Below are 17,361 nucleotides of genomic sequence, written 5' to 3' on the forward strand. Positions count from 1 at the left end.
TTGATTTCATTTTGTAAAATTTACATAGAACTTCTCCACCAAAGTATACAAGGTATACAAGTCTAACAGAATTAGAAAGAAAAGATTATGATGCTGAGGCAGCTATATATGCCTGGCTGGATTTACGCATAAGATGATAAAAACAAACGACAGAGAAAAGGTACTAAATTCTCTTACATGTATGCTATTTGTCAGATATAAAGCTAGTTACTTTGCACCTTTTAATTCATATACTGGTATTATTCACAGTAATCCTCCTAAAAAAAAAAAAAAATCCTCCTAGGTAGGTATTATTCCCATTTCATGGATACTAAAATTGAGGTTTAAGATAATGAGATATCACCACAGTGCAGAATTCAAACAGGTTTATATGACTCCATTACATTGCTCATTCTACACAAATAAATAACTAGTAAATTTAACAGCCATACAAGGAAAACTTGAATAATCTGGTCTCATCACTAAAAATAATTTTTAATATTTTGCTACCTTCACATTGCTCATATGCCATTTTTTTTTTTTCCCTCAATCAGTCCCTCAAGATCTTTCAGCGTACTCTATTGACTTGGAATTTTAGTAATTATAGCTGTCCTTCATTGAGCACCATGCATTGTTTCAGGTGTTCCATGGGCACTAACTCTTTAAATGATCACAATAAACCTGTGAAGACATCTCATTTTATAAATGAAAAAACAAGTTCAGAAAGGTTAAGGAACACAGGTGATAACCCAGAGAAAGAAATCCAAGGACTGTTCAGCTCCAGGACCAACAGGATTGCTATTATGCCAGGATATTTTTCAGACTACAAATTCCCTTTCCCAGGTCACTTATAAAAGCAAGATAGTACAGTGCCTAATATACATCAAAGAGCATCCACACACATTTTCTCATTTAATCCTAATATTTCTCTGAGGAACACAGGGTAATGTTTATTAATATCCTATTTCAAAAGCAGGAAAAAATGAAGATCTGAAAAGTTGTGAAGGAAATGTTTTTCTACTATGCAATCTTGCTGTCAGCCCCCTGGTAATGGAACTTTCTAAAAATCTGAATATACATAAACCTTTTTCCATCCCCTTATTTATATGTGTCTGTATTACCAATTTCATGAGATTCCCTTTAGTGTTCAGACATTGGAATATTTGTCCTAGGGTTTATTAGCGAGTTCAATTTGCATTTTAATTTGCTGAGGTCCTTTCTGAAGAGATACTCCACCATTTAAAAACTCATCTGTAACAAGCCAAGCTTTTTAACAACTCATCTAGTTGAATGAGCCCTGGTGGCGCAGGGTTAAGACCCCGGCTGCTAACCAAAAAGGTCAGCAGTTCAAATTCACCAGCTGCTCCCTGGAAACCCTATGAGGCAGTTCTACTCTGTCCTATAGAGTCGCTATGGAGTCCTTTGGTTTGGTATCCAGTTGAGAGGTAGTGTTGGATTTAGATTCAGATGCAACCGTTACCATTTACTAGCTGTGTTTATCACTGACCAACCACAAATTAACCCTCAGTTTCCTAGTCTGTAAAACTGAGATTGCATATACCATCCCCTAGCTTCACAAAGTCATTGTAAAGATGAAATAAGACGACGTGTGTCAATCACCAAATAAGATGGAGGTCCTTAATAAATGTTAGAGTCCCTTGTTTTAAGAACTTTAAAGGAGTCATTAAGATGGAGACAGAGTATGAAAACAAACAAACTCACGCCAAAAATAACCCTGTAAACATTTATATGCTATTCCAAATAGAGTAGAATACACTGGCTTCTATCAGGCTCATTTATGTGAATTAACCCAGCTTAAATGCAACATACTAAGATTAAAGACATTAGTAAAGAAAAAAAAAAGGGGGAGGCTGCACTTCCTTGAATATTTGCTTAAATATTCACATAACTACCTTACTTACCATAGATGCAAATTCTTAATTAGAGGGTTAACCACAGTTTCTAGAATGAGTGGGTTCGTTACATTTGAAGGCTAAAAGACGGAGAATTATTCAATCCTTCAGTCAGACTCTCTGCTTTGTGAATGACAAAAGATAAGAAATTGGAAAAGAATATTGGGAACCAGGAAATTTGCATTTCATAGAAGGGATTTAAACTGCATTGGAATATAAGCTGCTCTAAACAACTGCAGGCAATTGCTTCCTTGGTTCATTGCCTAACACTACACTTATCAACTCTTGCAGTAGCAGTTTAGGAGCTGGTCCATGTTACCTGAGCCCTGTGCATCTCAGTTGGTTAGCCAAGAAACGAACAAAAAGACACAGGCAATCATATTTTAACTTTAAGAGTATTCTTCTGAAAATAGATTTCACTGAGCAACCATTTCTTCCTTCTTGAGGACCATGGTACAACAAATTATTTTTCTCATCTTTTTCATCTTTATCTCTTTTGGGTAAATGCATAGAGACTGGCTGTTAACAATGGCTTTGTCAGGTCTTTTTCTCACTACTCTAATCTGTTATATCCAGACAGAGTTAGCTTTGCATTGCTTTTAATGGCCTTTCATATTTTTTTTTGTTTCTTTCAGTTATTCAATAAACAGATTGAACACCTACTTTGTGTCAAGAGATCAGAGGTGAACAAGGTCTAAGACCAGTGACTAGCAGAAGGAGATAAGTAAATCACTGATAATTTGATTTGTTAAGTGCTATAATATGCCCAGATGCTATGAGGTGACAACTTGTGGTGCTGGGGATACAAAGATAATGAAAAGATGAAGAAGAAATGAGGCTTGCTAAACGAGCCTACAAAGAGTATGACAGAGTAAAAATGGGTAAATCCATTGATACTAAACCCAGAATAAGGGTTTACTTGTCCATCCCTCCATCAACAATCAGGGCAACTTCTTTCATTACAGGAACCCCAATTTATCTCACCAACTCTCATGTTCAGTACTTTCCTGGAGGTGATCTACAGAAATACAGCAAAATGCACTTTCCTGTGTCTTACAGACACGCTTTTTTCCCCCCAAAAGCAGTTTTTTTTTTTTTTTAAATAAAGAAGAGACCAAGGACTTCTTAATTAACTTTTCGAGAATAATGTAGGTGTGGTAGTGGAGAAGAAAGCTCACATCTGTTCTGCGTTGGGTTACTTCCCTCCTACTTTAAAAACCTACTAAGTGATTTGCTAAGGCTTACGCTATCCAGGCCTGCGAGACAGAATATCGACTAACAGCAGTTATTGTCCCTCTCTAAGCATATGACTCCTCTCAATCAGGCCTTCTTTTTTTGCTCTTATAGTATTTCTGCCATCTATTATAGTACTTCTCTCACTATGTAATAAGTATTTGCCTAAGTATCTGTCACAAACTCATGTCAGGGACTGTGTTTTTGTTTATCTTTGGGTTATCAGTCAGTGCCTTGAAGACTGTCTACAATAATGTTTGCTGAATGGATAAACAGTCACAAGATCCGGTTGTATGAGGGAACCTTATGTAATTAAACTCAAAGTGTATCATTCAGAGATATAAACTCATGACAACTCAATGACTCTTGAAAAAGTTGGAAATTCTCTTGGCTCTTCATTTTGCACATGAATTTCTAGGTAGTTAGAAAATCTGGGGTGGGGTGGAGGATATCTTTCTTAATTTTTAAAAGGGTGGCTCCTCAAACTAACTCTCTACTGGCAAGGCTTCATAAATCAGCAAAAAGGGCAATTGTTTGAACTACACTATTCTTACGGTGTCCATTATGGTCACATAAAAATTAGGACAAAAGCAGCATGGACTTTCATTTATTTTTTCCTGACTTCGAAATCCCTTTTTATAGTCTTGAGTTCTCCAAAGTTGCAGGACATTTTCCTCGACCTCACCTTTACCTTTGGAAAATGTGTACAATATTTAGTTTGTTCCATTTTGGTTTCCTGCTTTCCAAATTCCTTCCCATCTTTCAAGTCCCACCCAGCTGAAAATTCATATGTGTTTAGTCTTTTCTATCATTAACTTTCTATCATTTTCTACCATGGCTCCAAGCTCATCATTTTCTTTGCAGTTCTCTTACTGCACTTGTCACATTCTTTCAAAGTATTTGCAACTTTGCACACCACCTCCAGCTAAAGGACTTAGAGTTTTCTGAACAATCATGTGCTCTTCCATTTTCACACCTTAACATGTCCTGTTTCATCAAGCTACGAGGCCTTCTCCCCATTCTTGCATTCTTTTATCACAGAAGTTAACAAACCAATCTAAGTGTTTAAGTACACTATTGTTTTTCTCTCTGAATAGACTACATATTTTGAGGAAGATGCCTTTTAAAATGTTACATATATCCTCTACATCTAGCAGAGTGCTCAATAAATGTGTGGTGGATGGATGGATGCTTGAATGTGTAATTAGTCTGGGATCCTAAGGTAAAATAAAAATAAACATAATTGTAAAATGGTACAACCACTTTGGAAAACAGTTTGGTAGTTTTTCAAAGTGTTAAACACAATTTCCATATGATTCAGCAATTCCACTCCTAGGATAAATCCAAGGGAAATGAAAACAAACATATGGCCACACAAAAACCTGGATATACAGGTTTACAGTAGCATTATGTTCATAGTAGCATAATTCACACCCAAGAAGTGGAAACAACCCAAAGAACCATCAGCTGATGAACTAATAAACCAAATGTAGTAAATTCACATTATTATTCAGAAATGAAAAGGAATGAAGAACACATGCTACAACATGGATGAACTTAGAAAAAGTTATGCTATGTTAAAGCAGTCAGTTACATACTGTGATACCTTTTACATGTGATGTTCAGAAAAAGCAAATCCATAGAGACAAAAGGTAGATGAGTGGTTGCCTGAGGTTAAGGGGCCAGGAAGGAGTGGGAAGTAACTGCAAGTGGGTACGGGATTTCTTTTTGGAATGATGAAAATGTTCTGGAATTAAGACAGTGGTAATAGTTGTACAATTCCATAAATATATTAAAAACTACTCAAATGTATATTTTTAAAGAGTGAATTTTATGGTATGTGAATTGTACTTCAATAAAGCTGTTATAATAAAAATGAACATGTTCATTACAATTCTCTACCTACTCTAGATTTTTAACAAGAGGCATAATCTCTGAAATCACAACTCTGTTACCTAGGATTTCCTGATCCTCCATGTTAATCAATTATACAGTTATATAAATGATAGAACATTAAAAGATGATTCTAAACTAATCCCTTAACCTTATAGATGAGAAATCTGAGCTCCAAGAGGGATAAATGACTTAAAAGAGGTTATATAACTAGTAGTGGAACCAGAGAGGACTCATTCTCATCCAAAGATTCATCTCAGCCTTCTTTGTTGAATTTGACTCTGTCCTTTCTAAAATTCCCAGATTTTTTTTTACTATTATTTATAAGAAAACATACATTAAAAGGAAGACATGAATCATTACCTTTCATAGTAAGTACAGTGACTATTACTGTATTTGAGAGAAATGTAAAAAAAACTGAGAATAATTTTTCTGCTTCTATCAACAAGAAAAGACAACTATTAGTACTTAACAATTTAATCTAAAGATAATACAACATAAGAACTCAAAGTAATAGGGAAGCAACAAAGACCACTCCTTCCCTTAGGGAATGAAAAATAATCAGACACTTAGCAAAAATGCTACATATCTGGAAAGTTGTCCCCAGTACTTCAGAGAGATACCAAACTTAATCCATAGGAAAATGTCTATCAGAATACCAGTTCCCTCTGAGCCTCAGTTTTTATGTCTTTGTTATAGCCAATGGCAGATATTGGAGCAATACATAATTTCTGTGGTACTTACTCTCTCAGGAGGCTTTTCTGTGATAGTAAAACATTTTCTTTGAAGTTTATATTTGTTCTTTTCACTAAGAAGCAACTTTTCAACAGGTATTTTTCATTTGGTCTTCACAGGAAAACACTCTAAGGTTAACTAAGGATATAATATGAACAGCACTATTCAATGTTGATCTTCAAATGCCAGTATGCAAACCATCATTATATAGCCTAGAAGCAGAGGGTGCTTAAGCAATCGTGTGGCCTGGCATTTCCCAACTGCTGTCCATGTGTACCTGAGGATGGCATTTGGAAGTGAGTGCTAAGAAATTCTGGTTAATTCAACAAATATTTAGTGAGCACCAACTATATTCCTGACTCTGTACTAGATACTAAGGGAAAACAGGTTTACACCAGGACTTCTTGGCACATGCTAGAATGTACTATGACTATGGTTCACTCATTCCTGCTCTCCCTTTACTTCCCCCTCATTCCCTGGTAAATACGAAGCAACTAATTTCTTCATATCTCAAATGGCCACTGGCCTCACAGATGTGTGTGTGTGCGTATAGAGAGTAAAAGCTAATTTTATTAATTAACCAATAGATTTTGACTGATTGTACTACACAGAGTTCTGCTATAATATTTTACTCCTCTTTCTGGTTCTAAGTGTCCATTTCTCTAAAACATACTACTTTCTTGGGCCATATGGTACCAATGAAAACTCTGATGAGCTAAAATTATTCATTTTGAGTCTCTACAAGCTGACTAACAAAGGCTATTTTCTGATCCTGGTTGTAACCAAAAAGTGAAACACAAAACAAAAATCATGTAAAACTTTTCTCTTTAAAAATTAGTTATTCAGGTTTTGGATTATATATAGACACTGCCATTTCCAGCTAACTATTACGCATTTTAGGTCCCATAGGTAGCTCTTCTAGAGAAGAGGGAATGAACGATCGTATATACTTAAAAAAAAAAAAAGCTATTTTTACCAGCTTTTTTTAAGAAATATAAATAGCCCTTTCTGGGGGAGAAAAAAGTAGAAAATACCAGTTAAAACAGTTTAAACTCTTGGGAATTCATTTCTTTACAATATATATTTTTTCTCATTACCAAGAAGAGGAAGTTAATATTAATTAAACCTTACCTGGACAAAATAATCAGTCAAGCACAAAAAAGGAAAATTATACAGTGGTTAAGGTAGAAGAGTATTTCTAGAGAAACCTATTCTTGGATTTGTAGGTGGTGAAACAAAGAGATATACAAATGTGACAGAAAAACCCTGTGTCACAATCAAACTGGAAGTTCTGATTACGCTCCAGAGCTTTGACTTTTGGAAGGTCAAATATTCTTCTGTAATCAAAAAGACTTGCCTATGATAGTTTACCATTTGAAGTAATGAACTTATTCAGGTCTCATTACTCAATTAGAACCACCTGTTCAAAATAAAAAGAAATACAGATATTGATCACATCAAACGTTTTCATTGAGAAGTTGACACGGACACTCATTGTTTATCACGGATGGCCTCAGAAGTTTTCCGGTGTATGAGAAACAGAACTACAGGCCTTTTTGTATAAGTTCCTGTATATCTTGTCCATGCTGTTCTCAAAGATGGGTCGGTGGGGTTTTCCTTTATAAGAGGCTGCCCTGTTGGACCAGTATTCACCATCATCCAAATGGACAGTGCCACGTGGCCGATGAAATGAGCTATCAAAAAAGAATATAAAAGATGAAAAACCATGGTAAAACTACAGGTAGCACTATATAAGTCAAATAACTTATTGAATATGGGTTTGTGACACTCTCCTGGGGTTATGCAAAATAAAATACAAAAAGGCCTGTGCCTTCAAAAAGCGACACTCTAGAAGGAGAAGCAGATCCATTTGCACGAAACGGTTTCAAAAAACTGAGATGAAATTTTGCATGAAAGGCCATGAGTTAAGAAGGAATTCAGAGAAGATAGATAGGTGTGACATGATAAAAAAAAGAATACAAATGGTCTGGTCTGACCATTACTAGTATACATGGCCTCTACTGTCAAGCAGACCTGGAACTGAATTTCAGCTGTGGGATCTTGGACGATTTACTTAATCACCCAAATCTCAGCTTCCTTAACTGTATTTTGCAGTATTACTTCAAAAAAATAGAATATATGCTAAGTACCTGGTATAGTGCTTCCCTTGGACATAGGAGCTAAAAAATACGAGGCCCTGAAATAGGTACTTCATATGCATTTATCAAGAAGTTTCATAAGGATTATCCCCTTTGAGGCTGGTAGAAAAAGAGGCTCAGTGAATTTAAGTAACTTGTCTAAGACTACTCAACTAGTAAGTGGTAGAATGGGACAGGAGACCATGTCTGTAGCTCTAAAGCCCTTTCTAATGTGACATGCAGCTATTGTCCCAAGGAGAAGTAGAAAATTAGTCTGAATAAAAATAATTAGTAGAAGATGGAAAATAAGACCCAAAAGTCTGACTCTGCAGTGATAGCAGGGATCCACTGTAGTTCTAAGTCTTGAAAAAGAAAAAAGAGAGCATAAAGGAAGTTAATGAAATAGACTAGGACTAGGCGAGTTGTAATGGAACAGGAAGAAAAAGCAACATTTTCTGAAGTCTTGACAATACTTTTATTAAGATACCAAAGTTACAATTTTACGATTATAGACATTACATTCTGGGCTACTATTGACATCTTCAAAGACTGAGTTTATTTACTTATTTTTTAACACGCAATTGACCTACTTCAATAAATGAAAAATTTTTTATAGATTTGGCCACTCTGGACTGTTAAAGATTATAAAGTTTGTGCCAGGTAAAACTGCATACTCTGGCTATTACGTGCTACAAATATTTGCTTCATTTATTTTGAATGTCACTTCACACAAATGATAATTTCTCATGATGTATCAGTATCAAATGAAGACCATTTATCACTTTATACAAAGTCTATAACACTGGTTACCATAAGTAGTCTTCAGATAAAATAACCGTAAGGTGATACGTACGGAAGAGAATGTTAGAAGGCAAGAAGCAATGCTACCCAAAGCATATTAACTCTAAGATAGAACTGGAAGGTCATGAGAATAAGAAAACATTGACCATGTACCCTTTGTAATCAAAGTTGAAAGTAACTTTAAGAATTATGACACATATTCTACAGTTTAAACTTATCTAAAAATCAATATTATCAAAGATGTATCATACTATAAGAGGTTAATTGCTTCCCATAATACCCAGTGGTTTTCAAAAGTCAATAGTCGATAAGCATAAGAATTACCTGGAGGGCTCATTAAAACTCAGATTTTGAGCCTCACACCAATAATTTCTAATTCAGTATGTCAGAAACGGGGTCTAAGAATTTGGAATCCTAACAAGTACCAGAAAAAAAGCTTGGGGAAAAACTGCATACTGGTATTTATCATCTTTCATTATTAACCAAAAACAACAAAAAAAGCCAACCCGTTGCTGCCGAGTCAAACTCAACTTATAGTGACTCTACAGAACAGAGTAGAACCGCCCCATAGGGTAGATTCGAACTGCCAAGCTTTTGGTTAGCAGCCAAACTCTTAACCACTATGCCACCAGGGCTCCTTTTATAGGAACTATAAAACATTAGAAGAAGTCCCCCGTAAATGGGATTTTTCATGTTCTGCTCCATATAAAGTCATTCCTCTCTGGAAGCACAGCTGCTGATCTACCAGCCTGCCTGCCCTGGTAGAACTTCTGTGCCATGGAACTGGGAGATGAAGGTGGGCATGGGAGTAACTCCAGGCTAAAATGCCACAGACTCCCATTGTTTTCACTGCGGCTCAGTAGAGCTTCATGATAAACATTTCTTCAATAAACACCCATTCAAGTCTGCCTTTGGTCAATTTCTGGAGTCCTTAAATTGTTGTTTTTACAATTTTATACAGTTTTATTGTTGCTTTTGGGGGAGAGGATTTCCTGAGCTTCTCACTTGGTCCATTCTGGAAGTCTACACACTTTCTCTTGACTGCTGTGTCACTGAATGTCTGCAGAAGGCTGATACTAAGCCAAGACCCCAAACTCCCTCTTGACTTCTGCTGATAGAAATCTCAAGGCTAGGAAGGGGCAGTTACTTTGATTCCCTCATCTCTGAAGTGGAAAACAGAATGGGAATGACTTTTTGGCTTGGTATATAATGTGACTTGGGGATAAACTAAAATAGTATCCTGATCACTTCAATAGCTTCTGCAGCTAATATCCAGATGCTCTTATAAAAGGCCTTGAAAGACTAAACCATGCCACCCTATTTGCCCCAAGTAGGGATATAAGAGACATGACAAAGATTACAAAGTGATCTCACAAATGTGCAAGCTGAGTTTTTCTGGTACTCTGCTTAACTCTTTCACTTGAGAGGTACCAGAACACTCTTAGGGTAATAAAAAGCTTTGTCATTAACTTTGCTTGGTAAACTGGAAAAAAGAACCAATAGTGAGGTTTATGGCAACCTTTAAATCAAGGGCAACACTTTTCAAAAGTGTACAGACTCAAGTTGGAATCCACTTGATGGTGGTGGTTTTTTTTTTTTTTTTTAAGGTAGTCCTTACATTTTTTTTACATTACATGCATTAGAGTCACCCATGATATTTTATAAAATGCATATTTCCAGATCTCACCCTGATATGTAAGAAACCAGAATCTATGGAGATAGGAAGTGAAATTCTGAGTATTTTAAACAAGCAACTCAGGTGATTGTTTTGTACACAAAAATTTGAAAATCCAAAATCATTACTAAGACTCTTTCCTCTATCAATCCCACTCACTTCTCAGTCAAATTGGAATTAAAATACTTCTTTCTTAAAGCGTGGGGTTTCTTGGACCTTTCTTTTACTCTTTGGGTTGCTTCTCCTTAAAACTCATCTACAATACATTAATTATCCTGATGAAAGGCCAGGTTATCTCTTGCTTGGGAGGCAGTAATTTGGGGAATGAAAGCCACATTTATAATTTGTGTAAAGGGGCAAAAGGAGGAGTCCTTGCATGTTCATAGATGGTCTAGCCTATCCTACCAAAACCCACTGCCATCGAGTCGTTCCAACTGACAGAGACCCTATGGGACAGAGTAGAGCTGCCCCATAGGGTTTCTAAGGCTGAAATCTTTTTTTAAAATTTTTATTGTGCTTTAAGTGAAAGTTTACAAACCAAGTTAGTCTCTCATACAAAAATTTATATACACCTTGATATCTACTCCTATTTGCTTTCCCTCTAATGAGACAGCACACTCCCTCCCTCTACTCTCTATTTTCATGTCTATTCAGCCAGCTTCTGCCCCCCTCTGCCCTCTCATCTCCCCTCCAGACAGGGGCTGCCCATATAGTCTCACGTGTCTACTTGATCCAAGGAGCTCACCCCTCACCAGCATCATTTTCTATCCTGTAGTCCAGTCCAATCCCTGTCTGAAGAGTTGGCTTTTGGAATGGTTCCTGTCTTGGGCTAACAGAAGGTCTGGGGACCATGACCTCTGGGGTCCTTCTAGTCTCAGTCAGACCATTAAGTCTGGTCTTATGAGAATTTGGGGTCTGCATCCCACTGCTTTCCTGTTCCCTCAAGGGTTCTCTGTTGTGTTCCCTATCAGGGCAGTCATCGGTTGTAGCTGGGCACCATTTAGTTCTTCTGGTCTCAGGCTGATGTAGTCTCTGGTTCATGTGGCCCCTTCTGTCTCTTGGGCTCATAATTACCTTGTGCCCTTGGTGTTCTTCATTCTCCTTTGCTCCAGGTGGGTTGAGACCAATTGATGCATCTTAGATGGCTGCTTGCTAGCGTTTAAGACCCCAGACGTCACTCTCCGAAGTGGGATGCAGAATGCTTTCTTAATAGATCTTAAGGCTGAAATCTTTACAGAACAATTGCCACATCTTTCTACTGTAGAGCAGCTGATGGGTTTGAACTGCTGACCTTTTGCTCAGCAGCCAAGTGCTTTAACCACTGTACCACCAGGGCTCCTAGCCTATCTTACTAAGGTAAAAATTAAAGATTTGAGTCCAAAATCCCACTTAATAATAAAATATATCCCACTGCCTGGAATTTTCTTGTATTTTTTCTCAGGAATCTCAAAAAAGTGAAGTCATACAGTAATTAGTGGCATAGCATCCAAGGAGTCAGAGAACCTTTGGCTACGTAAGCTCCTAATTTAAACTCAGTTTTTAATATATTTATATTTTTTAAGTCTTTTAATGTATTACATTTTATGGCAATTAACACAGAGTTTTCAAAAGTCTTCATGGAATTTGCTAGTATAACCTTGAAAATTTTTATTATTACAAACATGCCTGAAATTTCAGGCCAGAAGAACAGGATTTACTTTTATATTATTTAAAAAGGATTACTTGTGTTCTAAAATTATAGAAACTATTGTTTAAAAATAAAAAAAAAGTTTTTTTTTTTTTATAAAAATTGTTTAGGTTATAATAAATACATTCTGAAATAATTTCTGGATGTACAGATTTGCAGAGCAGCCAAATACATTACAAATCTTCAGTAGAATCAAAGGCATAACAATTAATTGACTATATTTGTTTTCCTTGAAAAGTTTCAGTAGGCAAACATTAAAATGTTTTAATAGGATTTTACATAGCTTCAGATACCAAAATGAATTACTAAGTCTAAATTTGCCACAAATATAGGAGATTAATAAATCGGTTATTTTTACTTCAACTATGAGAAAGATCTCTAAACACAGCATTAACCAAGCTCATACCTATACTCGGGGTCACTATCATAGGCAGAGTCCCTGTAAAAAAGCCCTCTTTTCAGTTCCAGTTCCTCTTCTTTCTCTGGGTCTCTCTCATCCTGAAAAATTTAAAGATTTTCATTGATTCATTTTCTCATTGCCTCCAAAATTATGCTAACCTTTCTTTGGGAAATGCTTTCCCCCTCCCCCATTTAAAAGAAGTTTAATGCTTGGATTTCTGAGGAAGGAAACCAAAAGGGTGGATTGTGAGTTGATTATCCTGTCAATAAATATGAATATAGTTTTACTAATAAGTTTTATAATATTTTTGCTAATAGTGCTGTCTTAGGCATATAGTGCTTCTGTAACAGAAATATCACAAGTGGATGGCTTTAACAAAAAGAAATTTATTTCCTCACAGTAAAGTAGGCTAAAAGTCCAAATTCAGGGCATCAGCAACAAGGGAAGGCTTTCTCTCTTTGTCTGCCTTCTCATCAATCTTTCCCTGGACTAGGCGCTTCTCCATGCAGGGACCCCGGGTCCAAAGGATGCACTCTGCTCCTGGCACTGCTTTCTTAGTGGTATGAGGTCCCCAACTCTCTGCTTGCTTCCCTTTCCTTTTATCTCTTATAAGACAAAAAGTGGTGCAGGCCACACACCAGGGAGACTCCCTTTACATTGGATCAGCAATGTGACCTGGGTAAGGGTGTTACAATCCACCCTAATCCTCTTTAACATAAAATTACAATCACTAAATAGAGGACAACCACACAATACTAGAAATCATGGCCCAGCCAAATTGATACACACATTTTTTGGGGGATATAATTCAACCCATGACAAGTGCTTATCAAAGACTAGGCACCAAGTAGACGTTCCTTGAATCAACAAATGAGTGGGATTGTATCCTGTTTCAAGATAAGTAAATTGGTAACATCTCACACATTGTTATAAAACTCCAAAAAGATTATACTTGTATTCTGAGACATAGGTATTTGGGAAAACAATGTAGCCTCAAGCATTCTAACACAGCTATGACTTACCAAAGAAGTAACTTAGAATTATTAATCATAAACCAAAATGTGATAAGTCACAAGAGGCAAAACGAAACTCAAGGTAGTTGGAATTAAAATGTGTGGATATTTCTGCATCTATGGGCAGTTAATTCTTAACTTCTGACTAATTCAAGGACATAAGAGATAGGATTTTGAACAGAGCCAGGATTGTAAACTATATCAGCCACAGTAATTATGTTCATATGTATAGTAAATTTATATAATAGCAAATATCTTTCTCAACTGCTAGCCAATACCCTTGTTCCTTAGTCAAACAAGAACAGAAGTAAAAAGAACTGATTACAGAGGAACTAGTAAATACAAACAAATTGCTACAAGGATCATTATTAATAATGGGTTTATTCACAGTATATAAGAAACTAGCTGAACACAGATTATGAAGAAAAATAATTTGAAAATTTTGCTGACAAGATGAAACTGAGAAGACAACACTCAGTTTAGAAATGTGCGCAATAAATAACAGAGCAAGTTTAAAGTTCACCAAAAAATGTGCAGACATAATTAGAACTGTTACAGCTTCTGGGTGAACTGAACTGTTTTATTATTATGAAGTAACTGTTTACTTCTATTAATGCTTTTACACCTTAATTCCTGTCTACTATTAATACAGCTACAACAGCTTTCTTTTAGTTAGTGCTTGGATGGTATGTTTTGTCCTTTATTTTCAACTGTTCAATATTATTATGTTTTAAATCTTTTTCTTGAATAGCATACACTGTTGTTGTTAGGTGCCGCTGAATCGACCCTATGTACAACAGAACGAAACACTGCCCAGTCCTGTGCTATCCTCACAATTGTTGCTGTGTTTGAGCCCATTGTTAAAGCCACTGTGTCAGTTCATCTCACTGAGAGTCTTCCTCTTTTTCTCTATGTTGCCAACCATGACGTCCTTCTCTAGGAACTGGTCCTTGCTGATGCCATGTCCAAAGTAGATGAGATGAAGTTTCGCCATCCTCACTTCTAAGGAGCATTCTGGCTATACTTCTTTCAAGACAGATTTGTTCATTCTTCTGGCAGTCCACTGTATATTCAATATTCTTTGCCAACACCATAATTCAAAGGCATCAATTGTTCTTCAGTCTTTCTTATTCATTGTCCAGCTTTCACATACATGCGAGACCACTGAAAACACCCTGGCTTGGGTCAGGTGTACCTTAGTCCTTAAAGTGACATCTCTGCTTTTTAAAGAGGTCTGGTGTAGCAGATTTGCTCAATGCAGTATGTCCTTTGAGGTCCTGACGGCTGCTTCCATGGGTGTTGACTGTGGATCTTAGTAAAATGAAATCCTTGACAACTTGCATATTTCCTCACTTTATCAGGATACTGTTTACTGGTCCAGTTGTGAGGATTTTTGTTTTCTTTATGTTGAGGTGTAATCCGTATTGTTAGATATTGCATATAGTTAGATTTTGCTTACTCTTGTTCAATCCAATAAGTCAGTTAAGTGGAGCATGTATTTTACTAACATTGTAGAAATAAAATTGACTGTATAAGTGAGAAAGGTATGGCAAAAAGAAGTATAAGAAATAAAAGAATGTAATACATCCTCAAACTTTGGAAATAGATTATGATACAAGAAGAACTGAGTGGAATAGATACAAGTAATATTGAACTTTTAAATTCTATCCTTGGAACAAGTTATAAAATTCTAGATTTATATAATAAGTGATATCAGATGCAAACATAAATCAGTTTTCACTGTTTAATTTTGTCAATACAGCTTTAAAAATTAAATTTTTGACCAAAAGTATTAAAAGTTTATATATGAATACTGTATATACAAGTATCTTGATAAAAAATCTGAACCTCAGTTATACGTTACAAAAAGTATATTTTACACAGTTACTATCTGCTGGGCACTTACTATCTTAGGCTTTGAGGATGGAAAGCTGATTAAGACATGGTCCCTGCACATATATAAAACAATGTTTAGTTCATTCAATGAAACTCTAAGGGTCAAATGAACCAAAGGGTAGAATTATTAGGAAACACACTGTCATGGATTGAATTGTGTCCCCCCCAAAATGTGACGACTTGGTTAGGCCATGATTCCCAGTATTGTTTGGTTGTCCTCCATTTTGAGATTGTAATTTTATGTTGAGAGGATTAGGGTGGGATTGTAACATGACCCTTACTCAGGTCACCTCCCTGACCCAAGGTAAAGGGAGTTTCCCCAGGGTGTGGCCTATACCCCTTTTTATCTCTCAAGAGATAAAAGGAAAAGGAAGCAAGCAGAGAGTTGGGGGCCTTGTACCACCAAGAATGCAGCACCAGCAGCAGCAGGCATCCTTTGGACCTGGGGTCCCTGCACCTGAGGAGCTCCTCGACCAGGGGAAGACTGAGGACAAGGACCTTTCTCCAGAGCCAAAAAAGAAAGCCTTCCCCTGGAGCTGACACCTTGAATTTGGACTTGTAACCTAATAGACTATGAGAAAACAAATTTCTCTTTGTTAAAGCCAACCACTTGTGGTATTTCTGTTATGGCAGCACTAGATGACTAAGACAGAATTTGGTACCAAGAGAACGGGGTGCTGCTCTAACAGATAACTAAAATGTGGAAGCAGTTTTGAAATGGTAAATTGATAGAGTTGTGACAGCGACAGAGGACTAGCACAGCAGAGAACCTACAGCGGCAGAGAGGGCAGCAACAGGAGAGAACCAGAAGCAGCAGAACCAGGAGACCAGTGCAAGATGGCACTGGAGCCGGCCCATGGAGCAAGAAACCTGAGTGCTTGTGTGCGGAAGGCTTCTGGGTGGAGTGGGGTGCCTCCGGGCACTTATCGGTAGAGCTACTGAGCTTTGGAACTCTTGCCTCAGCAGGGCAGATGTGAGTGTGAGGCCCGAGAGGCCAAGAAACCAGGAAACAGAAGCTGAAGAGAAAAGGAACACAAGAAGCTGAGCCGCCTCAGTATCAAAAGGTACGGCCATGACCTCAGGGGTTTCAAAGGGTGGAACCATGGCCTCTGGTGTTTCTAAGGGTGGAATTGCCACTCAGATGGACTAGGAGAATGGGGTGCCAAAAGCTGAGGGAGCACAGCTGCTGTCCCAGTGGGCCTGGAAGGTGGAGCTGAAGCCCATGGCGGAGGGGCCTCCACTCAGAATCCAAAGAGTGTGGCCAATACCTACAGGCTGGAGGACAGGGTTATTGTGTAAATTGTCTCACAGAACAGAGGATTATTTTCAAAGGTTTGAGGGCTAATGTAATGTGTTCTGCTGACTTGCTTGGTGCCTGTTATCCCTCCTTTCCCTTCAGTTTCTCCCATTTGTAATGGAAATGTTTAGCTTGTGCCTGTTCTGCCAGTGTACCCTTGGAAGCGGATAACGTGTATTCTAGATTTCACAGGTAAAGAGGAATTTTTAGATTCTGGACTTGGAATTAAGACTTTTGTTATGATATGATGGCGTGAATATGTTCTGCATGTTACAGTGATGTGATTTTTGGGCAGCCAAAGGGTGGAATATCATGGATTAAATTGTGTGCCCCCAAAAATATGTGTCAACTTGGTTAGGCCATGATTCCCAGTATTGTGTGGCTGTCCTCCATTTTGTGATTGTAATTTTATGTTGAGAGGATTAGGGTGGGGTTGTAACACCACCCTTACTCAGGTCACCTCCCTGATCCAAGGTAAAGGGAGTTTCCCTGGGGTGTGGCCTGCACCACCTTTTATCTCTCAAAGAGATAAAAGGAAAGGGAATCAAGCAGAGAGTAGGGGACCCTGTACCACTGGGAGCTCAGCACGTCCTTTGGACCTGGGGTCCCTGTGCCTGAGGAGCTCCTCAACCGTGGAAAGACTGAGGATAAGGACCTTCCTTCAGAGCTGACACAGAGAGAAAGCCTTCCCCTGGAGCTGA

General features: G+C 37.4%; 1 protein-coding gene across 6 annotated transcripts in view; it reads right to left on the reverse strand.

Moving 5' to 3' along the window:
• Nucleotides 1-507: 507 nt before the first annotated feature.
• The window catches only part of SPATA6 (spermatogenesis associated 6), a 185,892-nt gene continuing 169,038 nt past the window's right edge, over nt 508-17,361 (reverse strand). For 4 of the 6 annotated variants that reach the window (XM_064281936.1, XM_064281934.1, XM_064281935.1 and 1 more), the window contains 2 exons: nt 12,461-12,552; nt 508-7,447 (listed from right to left, as the gene is read on the reverse strand). In XM_064281936.1, coding sequence (XP_064138006.1) covers nt 7,267-7,447; nt 12,461-12,552 — 273 coding nt within the window. In that variant the 3' untranslated portion in view covers nt 508-7,266. The remainder of the gene's footprint in view (nt 7,448-12,460; nt 12,553-17,361) is intronic. The other 2 variants (XM_064281938.1, XM_064281937.1) reach the window with 1 other exon arrangement.

This window comes from Loxodonta africana, chromosome 3 (assembly GCF_030014295.1).
Source record: "Loxodonta africana isolate mLoxAfr1 chromosome 3, mLoxAfr1.hap2, whole genome shotgun sequence".
Classification (NCBI taxonomy): Eukaryota; Metazoa; Chordata; class Mammalia; order Proboscidea; family Elephantidae; genus Loxodonta; species Loxodonta africana.